At 50.9% G+C, this 13990-nt stretch overlaps 1 protein-coding gene across 1 annotated transcript in view; it reads left to right on the top strand.

Annotated features, from left to right (window-relative positions):
- Nucleotides 1-13990, top strand: part of GSG1L (GSG1 like) — a 132428-nt gene that overhangs the window by 98090 nt on the left and 20348 nt on the right. Inside the window, exon 4 of the mRNA XM_046667578.1 lies at nt 7427-7594. Within this exon, the coding sequence (XP_046523534.1) occupies nt 7427-7594 (168 nt within the window). The remainder of the gene's footprint in view (nt 1-7426; nt 7595-13990) is intronic.

The following is a 13990-nucleotide window of genomic DNA, read 5'->3' as shown; positions in this document are numbered from 1 at the left end:
TGCCTGCTTGGCCTGCAGGTTGACTAGGATCGTGACACTCAGTGACCAGCTGCAGTCTTTCCAGGGCCTGGGGTAGATTTCAAGGTGGCATCCATGTGTCTCTGAATCTGCCCCCCACCCCAGCATCCCCCTGCCCCACCCTGCAGCTCTCAGAGGACAGAGAGTGGTTGACAGGCACTCCCTCACCCCTGTCACCTTCCCTTTTCCTCCCCACAGTGTCCACTCTGCTCTTGGCACCAAAACCAGGCCAAGCACCCACAGTCCTCACTGCACCAGCTCAGAAGTGTAAGCTGCAAACCCCAGGAGGGGTTCCATCCCCCAGGTTTTCAGACTGCCCTGTGTGGGGGCTCGGGGGGCCTGGGGGTGAGGGGAGCAGGGAGGATGAAGACTCAGGGATGCAGCCCTGAGGCCCTCGCCCACACCAAAACCAGAACAGGGTTTTCATATCTGTTGTTTTCAGTATGTTCTTATTTTATCTGTATTTATTGATTCTACAAATATTTGTTGAGTACCTAGTGTGTGTCAGGCACTGTTCTAGATGCTAAGATACAGCAGTGAGCAAAGCAAAGCTCCTGCTTTCGTGAAGCTGACATTTGGGTGTGTGCAGGAAGACAATCCAGAAGCAAGTAAGGACCACTTCTGGGAAGAAGGGGTAGACACACCTCTCCCTCTTCCTCCTGCTACGTACAACTAAGTCCCTGGACATCATGCATCAAACAAACAAAAGGAGATGCTGGAAGACAGAGAGAGAACCGTGGGTTGGCTAGGGACTGAGGGACAACACGGTGGCGAGTACGTTTTGTCTCATGTATCCCACATTTGGAGATGAAGAAGTCAGCAACTCAGAAATGCCAAAGGCACGGACAAAAAAGAAAGCCCCATCCAAAGTCGGCTTTCTCTAGTCAACAGACCAGGAAAGGGACAGCCTACCAAGACAGACAACTCTTAGCAATAAGTACTCTATACAGCCATGCATTGCACACACACACACACACACAAATGCCCCGTGGCTTGACACCCCCCATACCAAGCTTAGATTTCACATCATCAGGCTGTAATGAGACACCCAACCACAACCCCGCCTGCTGGGGTGGGCAAGAGCAGGGAGCTGGCACTTTCAACCACCCTGCTGGACATAAATGAGCCCCACACACTCCTCAGTGTCAGTGGAGATCATGCTCCTGGACCCCCACCACCAGCAGGCAGTAACAAGGTGCCCCTCCCCTCTGTGCTGGGCTCGTGTCAGAGGACAAGTAGGGAGTCAGGATTTTCACTGCTGCCCAGTGGTAAGGAGGGCATCTCCCTCTCCATGGTGTCAGTGGAAGCAACCCAGGGAGGAGCAATGAGCCACTTCTACCCCGCCAGTCAGGGTGGCATCTGCAGAAGCCTAAGGGAGCAGTACTCCCACCCCTGCCCCACAGTAACCAGGGAGCGTTCCACCCCAAATGTCAGTGGTGGCCCAGGAGGAAACCTGGACTTCAACTCGTACTTGGAAGTAACAAGGTGACACTCCCTCTTCTCTTGCCAGAATGGTGTCAAAGAAAACCAGCTAAAGCCAAAGGTTTAAACAAGATCCAAAGTCTCAGAAAAATACCAAAAATGTCAAGTTTGCAGCCTAAAATCACTCACCATGCCAAGAACCAAGGAGATCTCAACTTCAATGAAAAAGACAATCAATAGACCCCAGTACTGAGATGACAGAGATGTTAGAATTATCTGATAGATTCTAAAGCAATCATCCTGAAAATGCTTCAACAAGCAATTACAAATACCCTTAAAACAAATGAAAAAATAGAACATCTCAGGAAAGAAATAGACAGACTCAGGAAAGAATTGGAAAGTATAAAGAAAGAATAAGTGAAAATTTGAAAACTGGAAAAATACAATAACTAAAACTTAAAAACTTGGTGGGTGGGCTCAATAGCAGAAAGCAGGACACAGAGGAAAGAACTGGTGAACTTGAAGACGGAACAGTAGAAATTACCCAATCTGAACAACAGAGAGCAAATAGACTTTTAAAAAAATGAGCAGAGACTCAAGAACCTCTAGGACTATAGCAAAAGATCTAACATTGGAGTCCCAGAAGGAGAGGAGAGAGAGGGTGGGCCTGAAAATGTACTTGGAGAAATAATGGCTGAAAATTTCCCACATTTTGTAAAAGATATAAACTACAGAGTTAGGAAGCCAGATGAATTCCAAATAGGATAAACTCAAAGAAATCCACACCATGACATACCATAGTCAAACTTTTACAAACCAGAGTCAAAGAAAAAATATTGAAAACAGAAAGAAACTGTACCTTAAGTATAGGGAAAATCTATTCAATGACAGTGGGTTTTGCATCAGAAACCATGGAGGCTAGAAGGAAGTGGCACAACATGCCTCAGGTGCTGAAAGAAAAGGACTGTCTATCCAGAATTCTATTTCTAGCAAAAACACCCTTCAGGAAAGGAAGGGATGTCAATACCTCTTCAGATGAAGAAAAACTAAGAAAACTTGTTTCCAGTAGACATACCCAAAAAGGGTGGCTAAAGGAAGTTCTCAAAACAGAAAAAACAATTTAAAAAGAAAGAATCTTGGAACATCAGGAAGGAAGAAAGACAATTTTACTTTTCCTCTTGAGTTTTCTAAATTGCGCTTGATGATTGAAGCAAAAATTATAACATGGTCTGATGCAGTTCTAAATGAACACAGAGGAAATATTTAAGGCAATTCTATTATTAATGGAAGAAGATAAAGAGACATAAAGGGAAAATCACATGATCATATCAATCAATGCAGAAAAAATATTTGACAAAATTCAATATTCATTCATGATTTAAAAAACCAAACTCTCAGAAAACTCAGAATAAAGGGGAGCTTCCTCAACTTGATAAACAGCGTCTACAAAACACCTTCAGCCAGCATTATACTTGATGGTAAAGATTGCACGCTTTCTCCCTAAGACCAGGAGCACCAATCCTGCTCAACACAGCACTGGAAGTTCTTGCTAGCTCAATAAGGCACGAAGAGTAAATAAAAGGCATGCAGACTGGAAAGGAAGAAATAAGCTATGCCTATTTGCAGATAACATGATTACCTATGTAGAAAAATCCAACAAATCTGTCTCAAAGATGCCTAGACCTAACAAATTAGTTCAGTACCATCTCAGGATACAAGATAAAAACACAAAAATTATTTATATTTCTATTAACTAGCAATGAACGCTTGAACAACAAAATTAAAAATACAATACCATTTACCCTCAAAAAAGTGAAATACTTAGGCATAAATCTAACAAAACACTTATAAGACTTTTATCCTGAAAACCACAAAATGCCAATGAAAGAAATCAAAGAAGATCTAAATAAGTGGAGAGAGATATTGTGTTCACGGTAAAGATGTCAATTCTCCTCCAGTTGGTCTATAGGTTTAATGCAATTGCTATCAAAATGTCAGCCAGATTTCTTGTATATGTGGACAAGATTATTCTAAAATTTATAAGGAAAGGCAAAAGAATTAGAATAGCTTAAAAAATTTTCAAAAAGAAGACTAAAGTGGGAGGAATCTGTCTACCCAATTTCAAGACTTATTATGTAGCCACAGTAACCAAGACTGTGTTTTTGGTGGTGAGATAGACACACAGATCAGTGGAACAGAATAAAGAACCCAGACATAGGCCCACACAAACAGGCCCAGCTGACGTTTGACAAAGATGCAAATCCATTCCTTGGAGGGGAGAGTAGCCTTTTCGACAAGTGGTGCTGGTGCTACTGGGCATTCATAGGCAAACAAATCCGTCTTGATCTAAACTCCGTACCTTATACAAAAATGAACTCAAAATGGATCGTGGGCTGGGGCTGGCCCCGTGGCCGATCGGTTAAGTTCGCGCGCTCCGCTGCAGGCGGCCCAGTGTTTCGTTGGTTCGAATCCTGGGCGCGGACATGACACTGCTCATCAAACCACGCTGAGGCAGCGTCCCACATGCCACAACTAGAAGGACCCACAACGAAGAATATACAACTATGTGCCAGGGGGCTTTGGGGAGAAAAAGGAAAAAATAAAATCTTAAAAAAAAAAAAAAGGATCGTGGGCTTAAATGTAAAATGTAAAACGATAAAATTTTTAAGAAAAGAATAGGAGAAAAATCTTTGGGATCTAGACCTGGGCAAAGAGTTCTTAGACTTGACGTCCAAAGCATCAAAAGCATAAAAGAAAAACTTGGTAAATTGGATTTCGTCAAAATTAAACACTTTCATTTTGTAAGCTACGGACTGAGAGAAAATACTTGTAAACCACGTGTCTGACAAAGGTTAGTATCTAGGATATATAAAAGCGCTCAAAACTCAACAGTAAGCAACAGCAACAGCAAAACAGTCCAATTAGCAAGGGGGCAAAAAACATGGATAGACGTTTTGCCAAAGTGGATACACAGGCGGCAGTATGCACGTGACAAGACGTCAGCACCATTAGCCATTAGGGAAATGCAAATGAAGCCACAATGAGATATTCCTATACATCTATCAGAATAGCAAAAATAAAAAACTAGTGAGAGCACCAAATGCTGGTGAGGATGTGGAGAAACTCAGACGTTGCTGTGGGAATCCTATTCAGCAACACAAAGGATAGACGGTTGATACGCCCAGCAGTGTGGATGCTGAGTGAAAAAAAGCCAGTCCCAAACATACATACTATGTGATTCTATTCATATGACATTCTTGAAATGACAAAATTATAGAAATGATGAACAGGTTAGTGGTTGCCAGAGGTTGGGAGGGAAGTGGGTGTGGCTATAAAGTGGCAAAACGAGGGGTCATTGTGGTGATGGATGGAGATGCTCTGTATCTTGACTGCAGCAAGGTCAATATCCCGGTTGCTCTCTATAGCTGCAAGATGTCACCTTTGGGGGAAACTAGGTAAAGTGTACACGGATCTCTCTGTGTTTTCTTATAGCTACATGTGAGTCTATCATTATCTCAAAATTAAAAGTTTAATTTAAAAACAAAGAAAAAGAATAGGAAAAAAGTTGCAAGAGAATTACAAGGTGTGATGGGGCTGTGATACAATTAGACAGGGCTGTGTGACGGAGAGTGACGCTCCTCCTCTGGTTGCGTCATCAGAGTTGGGAGTCGGACCCGGTCAAAGGTCATAGTTAAGATCCCTGGTTGGAAAGACTAGAAATTCTCTTTAAAACTAACTTATGCAAAAGAAAGGAATTTATGAAAAGTAGTTGTATGAGAACTTTGGCTGCCAGTGACAGAAACCCAGTTCAAACTGACTTAAGGAAAAAGAAAACCCAAAAAAGGACTTTGGGTCCCATAACTTGAAAAGTCTAGGGATAAAGGCGTCAGCTCAGGGGCCTAGCTCCTTTTTGTGGCTCTCCTTTCGAGTCAGCTTCGCTCTCAGGTTGCATGGTGGCAAGACAGTCCCCAACAGCTCCTGGCTCAAATCCCACCAGCTTGGTACCCCGGAAGAAAGACGAGCCCTGCCTCCCAGTAGCTCCAGCAAAAGTCCTGGGATTGAGTCTCATTAGCCTGACTCGAGCGTCACAGGCCCACCCCTGAATCGGTTACTGTGGCCAGAGGGAAACAACACTCTCGCTGGCCAGGCCTGGGTCATGTGCTCACACCTAAGGGTTGGGGGTGAGGCCAGCCCCACACAAACCACTGTGCCCGAGAGGGAAGGAGTGGTCCATTGACAGAATGGATACTGGTCAGGCAAAACTAACAAATGTATACTCATGAAATCCCAGAAAAATCCCGCTTCTTCATTCTCCATCCTCAGGTTCTGAATTTCCATCACTCTAGTTCAAACAGATATCCCAGATTCATTGCTCAGACGAGAGTATCTGATTGGACCAGCTTTGGTCAGATGTTCAGCCCTCATCCAATCATCTATGAACAGGGGGGTGGGGTCACCTACTGGAGCCTGCGGTGGACAGGGCAGTTCTTAGAGGAGCCAGGCCGATGCCTCACACCTGTCGATTGTGGATATGCAGAGCTTCTGGAAGATCTAAATTAGCTCCTTATCATGAAAGAATCGGGGAATCCATTAATGGGTTGGGCGATAAGGAGTAGATGATTGGGGATCCTGGGAGAAAGGCTCAATCCTCAGATTTCCCCTCTCTTTCCTTCTGGGTACTCTGAGGCTGACAATGAGAAGAGCAGTGGGTGTGGGAGGTGGGCTGCACTGACCCCGAGGGATGCAGGGGCGGGGATGTTGAGACCCGACGGGTGGCTGGCAGAAGGGGGAGCCCGAGGCTCTGAGAGAGTGCAGGGTCTGCAACAACAAAACTGAGCCCTTGATTTGGAGGAAACCAGTCATCGAGGCACAGACTGGGGAACAGGGACCTGGAAACCAGATCAGGTGTAACTGGAGCACAGCGAGTACCCCACTCCTGCTTCTAAATGTTACTGCCCAGTCTTGGTCGGAGGAATCAGGCAGAAGGCCACTTCTAGAATGGGCAGGGGGTCAGAGAAGACCAGCAGCCTGGTCAGCTGAGCCTCATGGCCCCACGCGACCCTTCCCTTCTTTCCAGAAGTGGACAGGACAGATTCCCCAGCTCTGGGCTGGCTCAGCACACACGTCAGGCGAGCGCAGCCAGGAGCCCCGAGCTGTCCACGGGGTGAGCGTGGAGCAGAGAACCGTGCAGGTCATTGTAACGTAACCTCTCAGAGGGAGCGCTTGGAAAGCACGTCAGCCGGACGTGTGTAGTAAGAATGTTAATAATGGTGATGATAGGAATGACAGCAGACCTTTCTGGAGTGCCTACTATGTGCCGGGCACTGTTCCAAGATGCTTTCAATGGATCATTTCCTTTCATCCTTGCGACACCCCTGGGAGGCAGTGCTATTGTTCTGTCCATGAAGATGGACATGAGGAATACGAGGCAGAGAGGTGAAGCACCCTGCCCAAGGTCGCACATGAGCAAAGGTCATTTAACTCTCTTGGACACCAGCTTTTAGGGTGTCTGGGCCCCATCAATTCTCCATCACCAGCTTCAACGAATCTCCTCATGCATCCTCCCTCCAGCGTTCCGAGCCTCCTGCAGTTTGTGGAACGCTCCCTGCTGCCTCCTGCCTCCTTGCCTTTGCACATGCCCTTCCCTCTTCCTGGCACGCCCTTTCCCCTGGCAAACTCTCACCCCTCCTCCAAGACCCACTGCAAGCTAGCTGTATTCTGGCAACCTGCCCTGACGCCGGCCCCCGTGCATGGGATGACTAGCTCTCTTCTTGCCTCCAAATCAGGACCTCTGTCATGTCTGCAACACAGTGCTCTCTCCCAGACCACACTGGGTCGGGCAGGGATCAAGTCTTATTCTTCTCTACAGAGCGCCTGCTCAGGTCGGGCCCAGAGGAGGCAGCCGTGCAGGTGAATGAACGTCTCGGGGGGGTTCCTGTCCCCTGCTCACCCTCACCGTGGCACCTCTCTCCTGATCTCTTGGCAGCCTGGCGTGGGGCTCCTTTACCTGCTGCATGGCGGCCTCTGTCACCACGCTCAACTCCTATACCAAGACGGTCATTGAGTTCCGGCACAAGCGCAAGGTCTTTGAGCAGGGCTACCGTGAAGAGCCGACCTTCATAGACCCCGAGGCCATCAAGTACTTCCGGGAGAGGTCAGTGCACGTGGGTCACCACTGGGTGTCTGAAGCCTAGGGCCTGGCCTCAGTGGCCACAGGTCTCCACTCACAAACTGGAGTGAGTGGTCTGACAGAAGTGTTCTGGGGGGTTGTAGGGTAGAAGGAGTCGGCTGAGTGAGGCAGAGTTTAGACCCCGCTATGCTGGATTTTCTGGGGCATTTTAATGTTTTATGGGGCATAAGGTTGCCTTGGGCTTACATAATCAGAGCCTGAGAAACCAAGTTTGAGTGTTTGCCATTTGCCCTCATGCTTCTTAGAACCAAGGTATGGGCATACAGAGACTGAACCAAGATTTCCTTCTTGGGCTCTGCCACAGAACTGAGTGAAAAGAGGACCCAGCAGTGAGATTGGTGATGGCTGCTAGAGGAGGAGGGCTCCTCAAGATCAGGGACCACATCTGATCAGGTGGGTCCTCAAAGTCCAGCTAGGAATGGAGAAGGTTATAATAAATGGTGGGTGTATACATATATGGATGGATGGATGGATGGATGGACGGATGGATGGATGGATGGATGAATGAATGAATGGGTGAATGGATGGTTGGATGGATACATGGGTGGATGTATGGTTGGATGGATGGATAGCATATTTCCTGAAAATAATTCCTAAATAAACTACCTGAACCCAAATCCTTATCATAGAATCTGCTTCTGGGGGAGTTGATTGGACATGCAGTAATGCCTTTCAGTGGCAGGGAACCGAAAGGGTCTCAGGACCAAGGACAGAATTGGAGGAGGGAAACAGGGAAGTTGTTGTAGAGCCGGACAGTGTTGAGGAGTTGGACTCTCTGTGGGGCATGTGGAAGGGTTTCAAGGTGAGGAGGTCCATGTTGGGAGCCACGCAGGGACCTCTAACTGTTACAGGCCCCATCATCTCTCCTCTGTCATATGGGCCTCCTTTCTGTCCCTTGAATACTGCAAGTTCATCCCTACCTCAGGGCCTTTGCACATGCTGTGGAATATTCACTTGGTTGTTCAATCAGGTCTCAACTCACCTTTCACCTGCTCATTGAAGCCTTCCTTAGCCACTTGGTCTAAATTTGCACACCCCACACATTGCTACTTTTTCATAGCACCTGACACAACCCATTTTTTCATAACACCTGACACAACCCATTTTTTCATAGCACCTAACACAACCTGACGTTATTCTATTTGTTTACCTGTTTGATAGTTTGTAGACTGTGAGCTTCATGATAGAAGGAGCTGTCTTTTTCCTGATGCTATGCTGAGCACCCAGAACTGGGCCAGGCACCCAGCAGGTGCTCATGAAATGTTTTGTGGGTTTTTTTGGTGACCAACTGAATTCTTCTCTTTGGAGACCTCCGTCCTGACCACCTCATGCCCTTTCAGCTCAAGCCCCACCATCCTTGGGCAGATTCAGCCTAGTCAGCTGTGGCCAGAGAGGGCAGGCTAATCTGTGGACAGAGCATGGTCACTAGGAAGGTGGCAATGATTGGCATAGCCCAGGGTCCATAGTGGATCCTCAGCAAATGTTTATAGCTGCTGTATAAACAGCCTGATTCTGATACCGCCCCATTCACGGTGCGCCATTGTCCCCTGGGCTGTGGGCAGCCGCCTGCTGGGGCAGCCGTGGGTAGCCTTGTTTTGCTGAGGCAGGAGACAGGCCCTCCTCGTCTCTCAGGAGCAGGAAGCTGCTGTGTGCTGGTGCCCCAGTGGCAAGGGGCCCTAACAGCTCAGGCCCCGACGACGTGGGAGACGATGAGTGCTTCCCAGCATATGTGCAGAATATCACTTTACACGCTTATGACTTGAACATTATGCAGAGGTTCATCAAGTTTTATTTCCCTTCCTCTCTGAGGAGAGCATTCAGCTTAGCTGGCTGTTCTAATTTATTTGTGTTCGTGTGCCCTCCCTACAAAGAGCTCGGAGCACGGGGGCAGATCTCTGCACAGGTTTGCAGGTGGCCCAGCAGCAGAACTGAAATCCTGCAGTGGCCAATGTTCCCGAAACCTCAGCCAGAGACCCGAGGGAAGGGATCCGTGGCCTTGCCTGTCCATGGCTCCAATCCTCGGGGGACGGGGGCGCTGTGGAAAGAGCAGGGGTCTGGAGGCCCCCGACCTGACTGAGTTTTCCAGTTCTGTCCCTTGGCAGCTGTGTGACTTGAGGCACTGAGCCCTTCTGGGCTGGTTTGCTCTGACCCACAGGGGGAGTGCCCTGGGAGGCCTCAATTTGATAACCCAGGTGACACGCCGGCACAGTGCCTGGCACGTGGAGGGTGTTTTGTATGTGTGACTTCCCGTCCCTTCTCCTACTAATGCAAAGTATAGGCTTTGTGACAATTAGCTTAGGATGGAGATGGAGACGGAGATGAGAAATTAGGAGGCATTAGATTCCTATTAAGTCATATTAATAAGCAAAGCAAACGCCTGCAGGGTGCTTGCCCTGCACCAGGTACTCCTCTGAGTACTCTGGAAGTGACTCAGTTAATTCCACAGCACCTTTGTGAGGTAGTAGGTATTATTGTATCCCCATTTTATGGATGCAAACGTGAGGCACAGAGAGGTGAAGTGACTTGTCCAAAGTCACACAGCTAGTAAGTGCCAGAGCTGGGATTTGAACCAGGTCATAGTCAGTCACTGTGCTGTGTGGCCGCTCAGGATCGGTAGTCTCTGCCCGGCCCTGAGGCAGGACCTGGGCATGCAGGGGTGAATGAGGGGAACCGCCGAGGCCCACCTGAGGCGGGGAGGTGTGAGAGAGGCCCTGTGTGCAGAAGGAGAGTGTGGGAGGACACACGCCCTGGGAGAGGGGGCAGGGTCTCCTGCCGCCCCCTGAGAGTCATTCGTGGATCCAGCTCCATCCGGGCCTCTCCTGCTGTCCTGACTGAGAACACGACGGTGCCCTGTGGGGGCAGAGGGAGCAGGCCTGGCCTGAGCTGCCGCCCCAGCCGGCCCGCCCCGTCCTGTTGCACGGTTCTCTACAGGAGCCTAATGCAGGTGTGAGTCGCAGCTGGGCAGAGTCTGAACGGTTTCCGGGGGTTTTGAGATGTGGGAGGTGTGTGCGCATGTCGGGTTTGGTTGGGGGAAGCCTACACCCCCTGATTCTGAGCAGCCTCGCCTGTCCCAGCGTCACCCGGCCTGTCCTCCCCCTGGAGGGCGTCTTAATGGGGTCTCCAGAGGGGAGGGTCTGAGGCTGCTGAGTGAAAGGTAGATATTGGCAGGTCGGGGCTTTCTTGAGCGCTTAATGTTCAGATCTGGCTTAACCACGGAGGGGGGAAGGAGCCCCGGGAGGAGAGGGGGGTTCAGCCACACACAACAAGCCTCCACCTCCCGCAGGAAAGCTGCAGCGGGGGCGGGGAGCTGGGGTGGCTCCTGCTCCTTCCTTGGCCCCCCTCTGAGCGGCCACTTCCCCTTGCTCTGCGGGCCCCTCGTACTCCCGACTTACTCGTTCCTTCGTGACTTGCTCGTGGTGTCTGCCTCCTTCCGGCGTGCACCGTGCGAGAGAGCAGGGAGCTCATCTTTCTTGGTTTCCACTTGGTCTCGGCACTAGAAGCACAGGAGCTCCATAAGTGATATTATTAACTCTCCATAATAATTATACTGTTAATCGTGGTCAAAAGTTGGGCAAGGCTTCCTGTTGCAGGCACGGTTCGAGGGCCGTGTCTGTCCGCGCTCACTCACCCTGTGGAAGACGTGAAGAAATGGACCGGGCTTGAAATTAACTCGCCGTTGACTAGCTGGGAGTCCCAAGGTGAGTCACGGCGCCTCTCTGAGCCTCGGTTTTCCTGGCTGGAAAATGGGCCCACACCTTCCTCGCAGTTTCGTTTAGAGGATTACATGAGATGGTGCAGCTAAGTCTCTGGCACAAAGCTGAGGAGGCCCCCCTCTCCCTACTCCCTCCTTACAGGGCAAGTAAGACGCAGGCCCTGCCTGGGGGAGGGGCACAGCGCATGGAGCTACCTGGTGGCCCTTGGAGAATCTTGCCTGGAGATGTGCTTTCTTGGGCCCCCATGGTGATTTTAAAACTCTTAAATTTTGGCTGAGTTTTAGAAATCAGGAGATTCCATGTTTTTATCAAGGCGGTTGGCTTCTCATGAGAAAGCTGAGGGTCTGGCCACTCTGGGCCGGGTTCCTGCATGGTGACACTGGGCTGCAGCGGGTGCCTGCCCCTCGGGGCCTGCAGTCTCTTCCATGACCCAACCGCAAGGTGCCCCATGGGTCTCCCGGAGGGGACGCCGGCGCAGGGCTCAGGTCCCCGGGGAGGCGGAGGACAGAAGAGCCTTCACAGAGGAGAGCCGCAGCCCAGTCTTTAGAGACCGCGCAGGCTCACGCCAGATGGGCAGTGTCGCGAGAAGGCGTTCTCAGGCACAGGCAGTGGTGTGTGCAAAGGCCAGGGTGGCGGCACACAGGTGTCCTTAGGAAAATCTAAGCAGTGTGGTGTGATTTGAGAGTAGGGCTGGCTGGGGGCGGGCCTGGGTCTCTCGTCTCTCGGTCTCCCACTGCATTTGGGCTGGGGGGCTGGTGGTAGCACCAGATTGAATATTACCAGGTTAGAAGGTGGGAGCAGGAAGCTTCCCCAAGCCTCGCTCCTGGGGGCCAGTCTCACTGCTCCCACAGACACGGCAGCCAGACGCTGCTCGGGGCAGATGGACGAGCAAGTAGGCACCGCCACAGAGTGAAGGGCCAGCCTCCCCTTTACACGTCTCTGCTGTCTCTCCTGTCCTTTGTAGGAAAAATTTTAGAAGGGTTTGTCACCACTTCCTCACCTCCCACTTACAGCTCCCCCCTCCCAATTTGCCCTCCACCCCCCACTCCCTGAAACAGCTCCCAGCAGCCCCGATGGTCCGCACACACCCTCCTCCCTGGGCTCCACCAGCCACTCCTCTGGGCTTTGTGCCCCCTCCCACCTCCTCCCCTCCTCCGTTCTGTTAAATGGTGGTGCTCCCAGGCTCAGTTCTGGTCCTCCTCTCTCCTCATTTGACGTTCGCCTCCGTGGCCATGTGTGCGCCAGGACTCCCACACTCTTTGTCCGCTCCAGACGCCTGACTCCATGTCCAGCTGCCTCCTTGGCGTTTCCGCTTTGAATTCTCAAAGGCACCAGATGTCAACATGGCCAGGACTCACTCACGATAGTCTCCCCCATACCCAGTCCTGTTTCCACATCCGTCTCCCGCAGTGGTCCTGCTTGTGCAGGCCAGGCATCTGCAAGTCCTTACATCCATGCCTGGTTCACACCCATCCAGCACGCATTTGCCCTTCCGTGAGTTCACTTCTCTGCACTCCACTCCTGTCAGCCTAGTCCGCGGCTGCATCTGCTCCTACCACATATGTGGAGGGAAGATGTAAACCCCACATCCGCCTCTGTTCCCTCTCCTCTCTTCTCCTCCAGCAGCCTGAGTGCCTCTTCACTATGCCAACATAGTCAGGGGCCCTCTACCCCTATCTTTTTTTTTTTTTTTGGAGGAAGATTAGCCCTGAGCTAACTACTGCCAGTTCTCCTCTTTTTGCTGAGGAAGACTGGCCCTGAGCTAACATCCGTGCCCATCTTCCTCTACTTTATATGTGGGTTGCCTACCACAGCATGGCTTGCCAAGTGATGCCATGTCTGCACCCAGGATCCGAACCAGCGAACCCCGGGCCGCCGAGAAGTGGAATGTGCGAACTTAACCACTGCGCCACCGGGCCGGCCCCTCCACCACCATCTTTCTGCCTAAATCTCTGCAGCGGCTCCCACAGCTCCAGGACAAAGACCCAGCACCTCTCCGTGACTACAAGGCGCTGCCACTGCCTGGCCTTGCCGTGGGCCCCGGACTCCCTCCGCCTGCAAAGAGCACCCCTCTGGACGTCACGGTTCCGCAGACGGGTCACTCTGCTCCCTCCGCGTGGCCCCTGGACCGCTGTCCCCTCTCCTGCAGTGCTCCCCGTTCTTTGCCTCGTCGATGCTCGGCCTTCGGCGGTCACCTCAAGCGCTGACTCCCCTAGGACAGAGCCCCTGGGCCCACCCCATGGCGCGCTTCGCAGCTGTAACCCTGCTGTGACTTGGGACAGCTCCGTGGGACAGGGGTGCAAGTCCACTCACCTTTATTTCCTAATAGTGAGATGGACGGAGACAGTGACGAAGAGCAGAGAGGAAGGCCTCCCGGAAGGAGCCTCATGGGGTGTCACTCGCCAGTCTATGAGGTGACCTTTGCCCTCTGGGAGCTGACTGTGGTCTCGCCTGCGTGATCTTCTCCCTACTCTTTCCCCAGGCGTGCCTGACAGCACCTAGCCTCAGGAACGCCCTCCTGGGTGACTTTGCTCACCTGTTCTCTCTCCTTGGAGCTGAGCTGAAGCTGGGAGGGCGAGGGGCTTTTGAGGTGAACCCAGTCTAGAGATTTCCACGGTGTCATGGTCCCTGGGAGCTCCCCGAGAGG

The sequence above is a fragment of the Equus quagga genome, chromosome 7 (assembly GCF_021613505.1).
Source record: "Equus quagga isolate Etosha38 chromosome 7, UCLA_HA_Equagga_1.0, whole genome shotgun sequence".
Lineage (NCBI taxonomy): Eukaryota > Metazoa > Chordata > Mammalia > Perissodactyla > Equidae > Equus > Equus quagga.
This window is presented reverse-complemented; position numbering and strand designations above follow the sequence as displayed.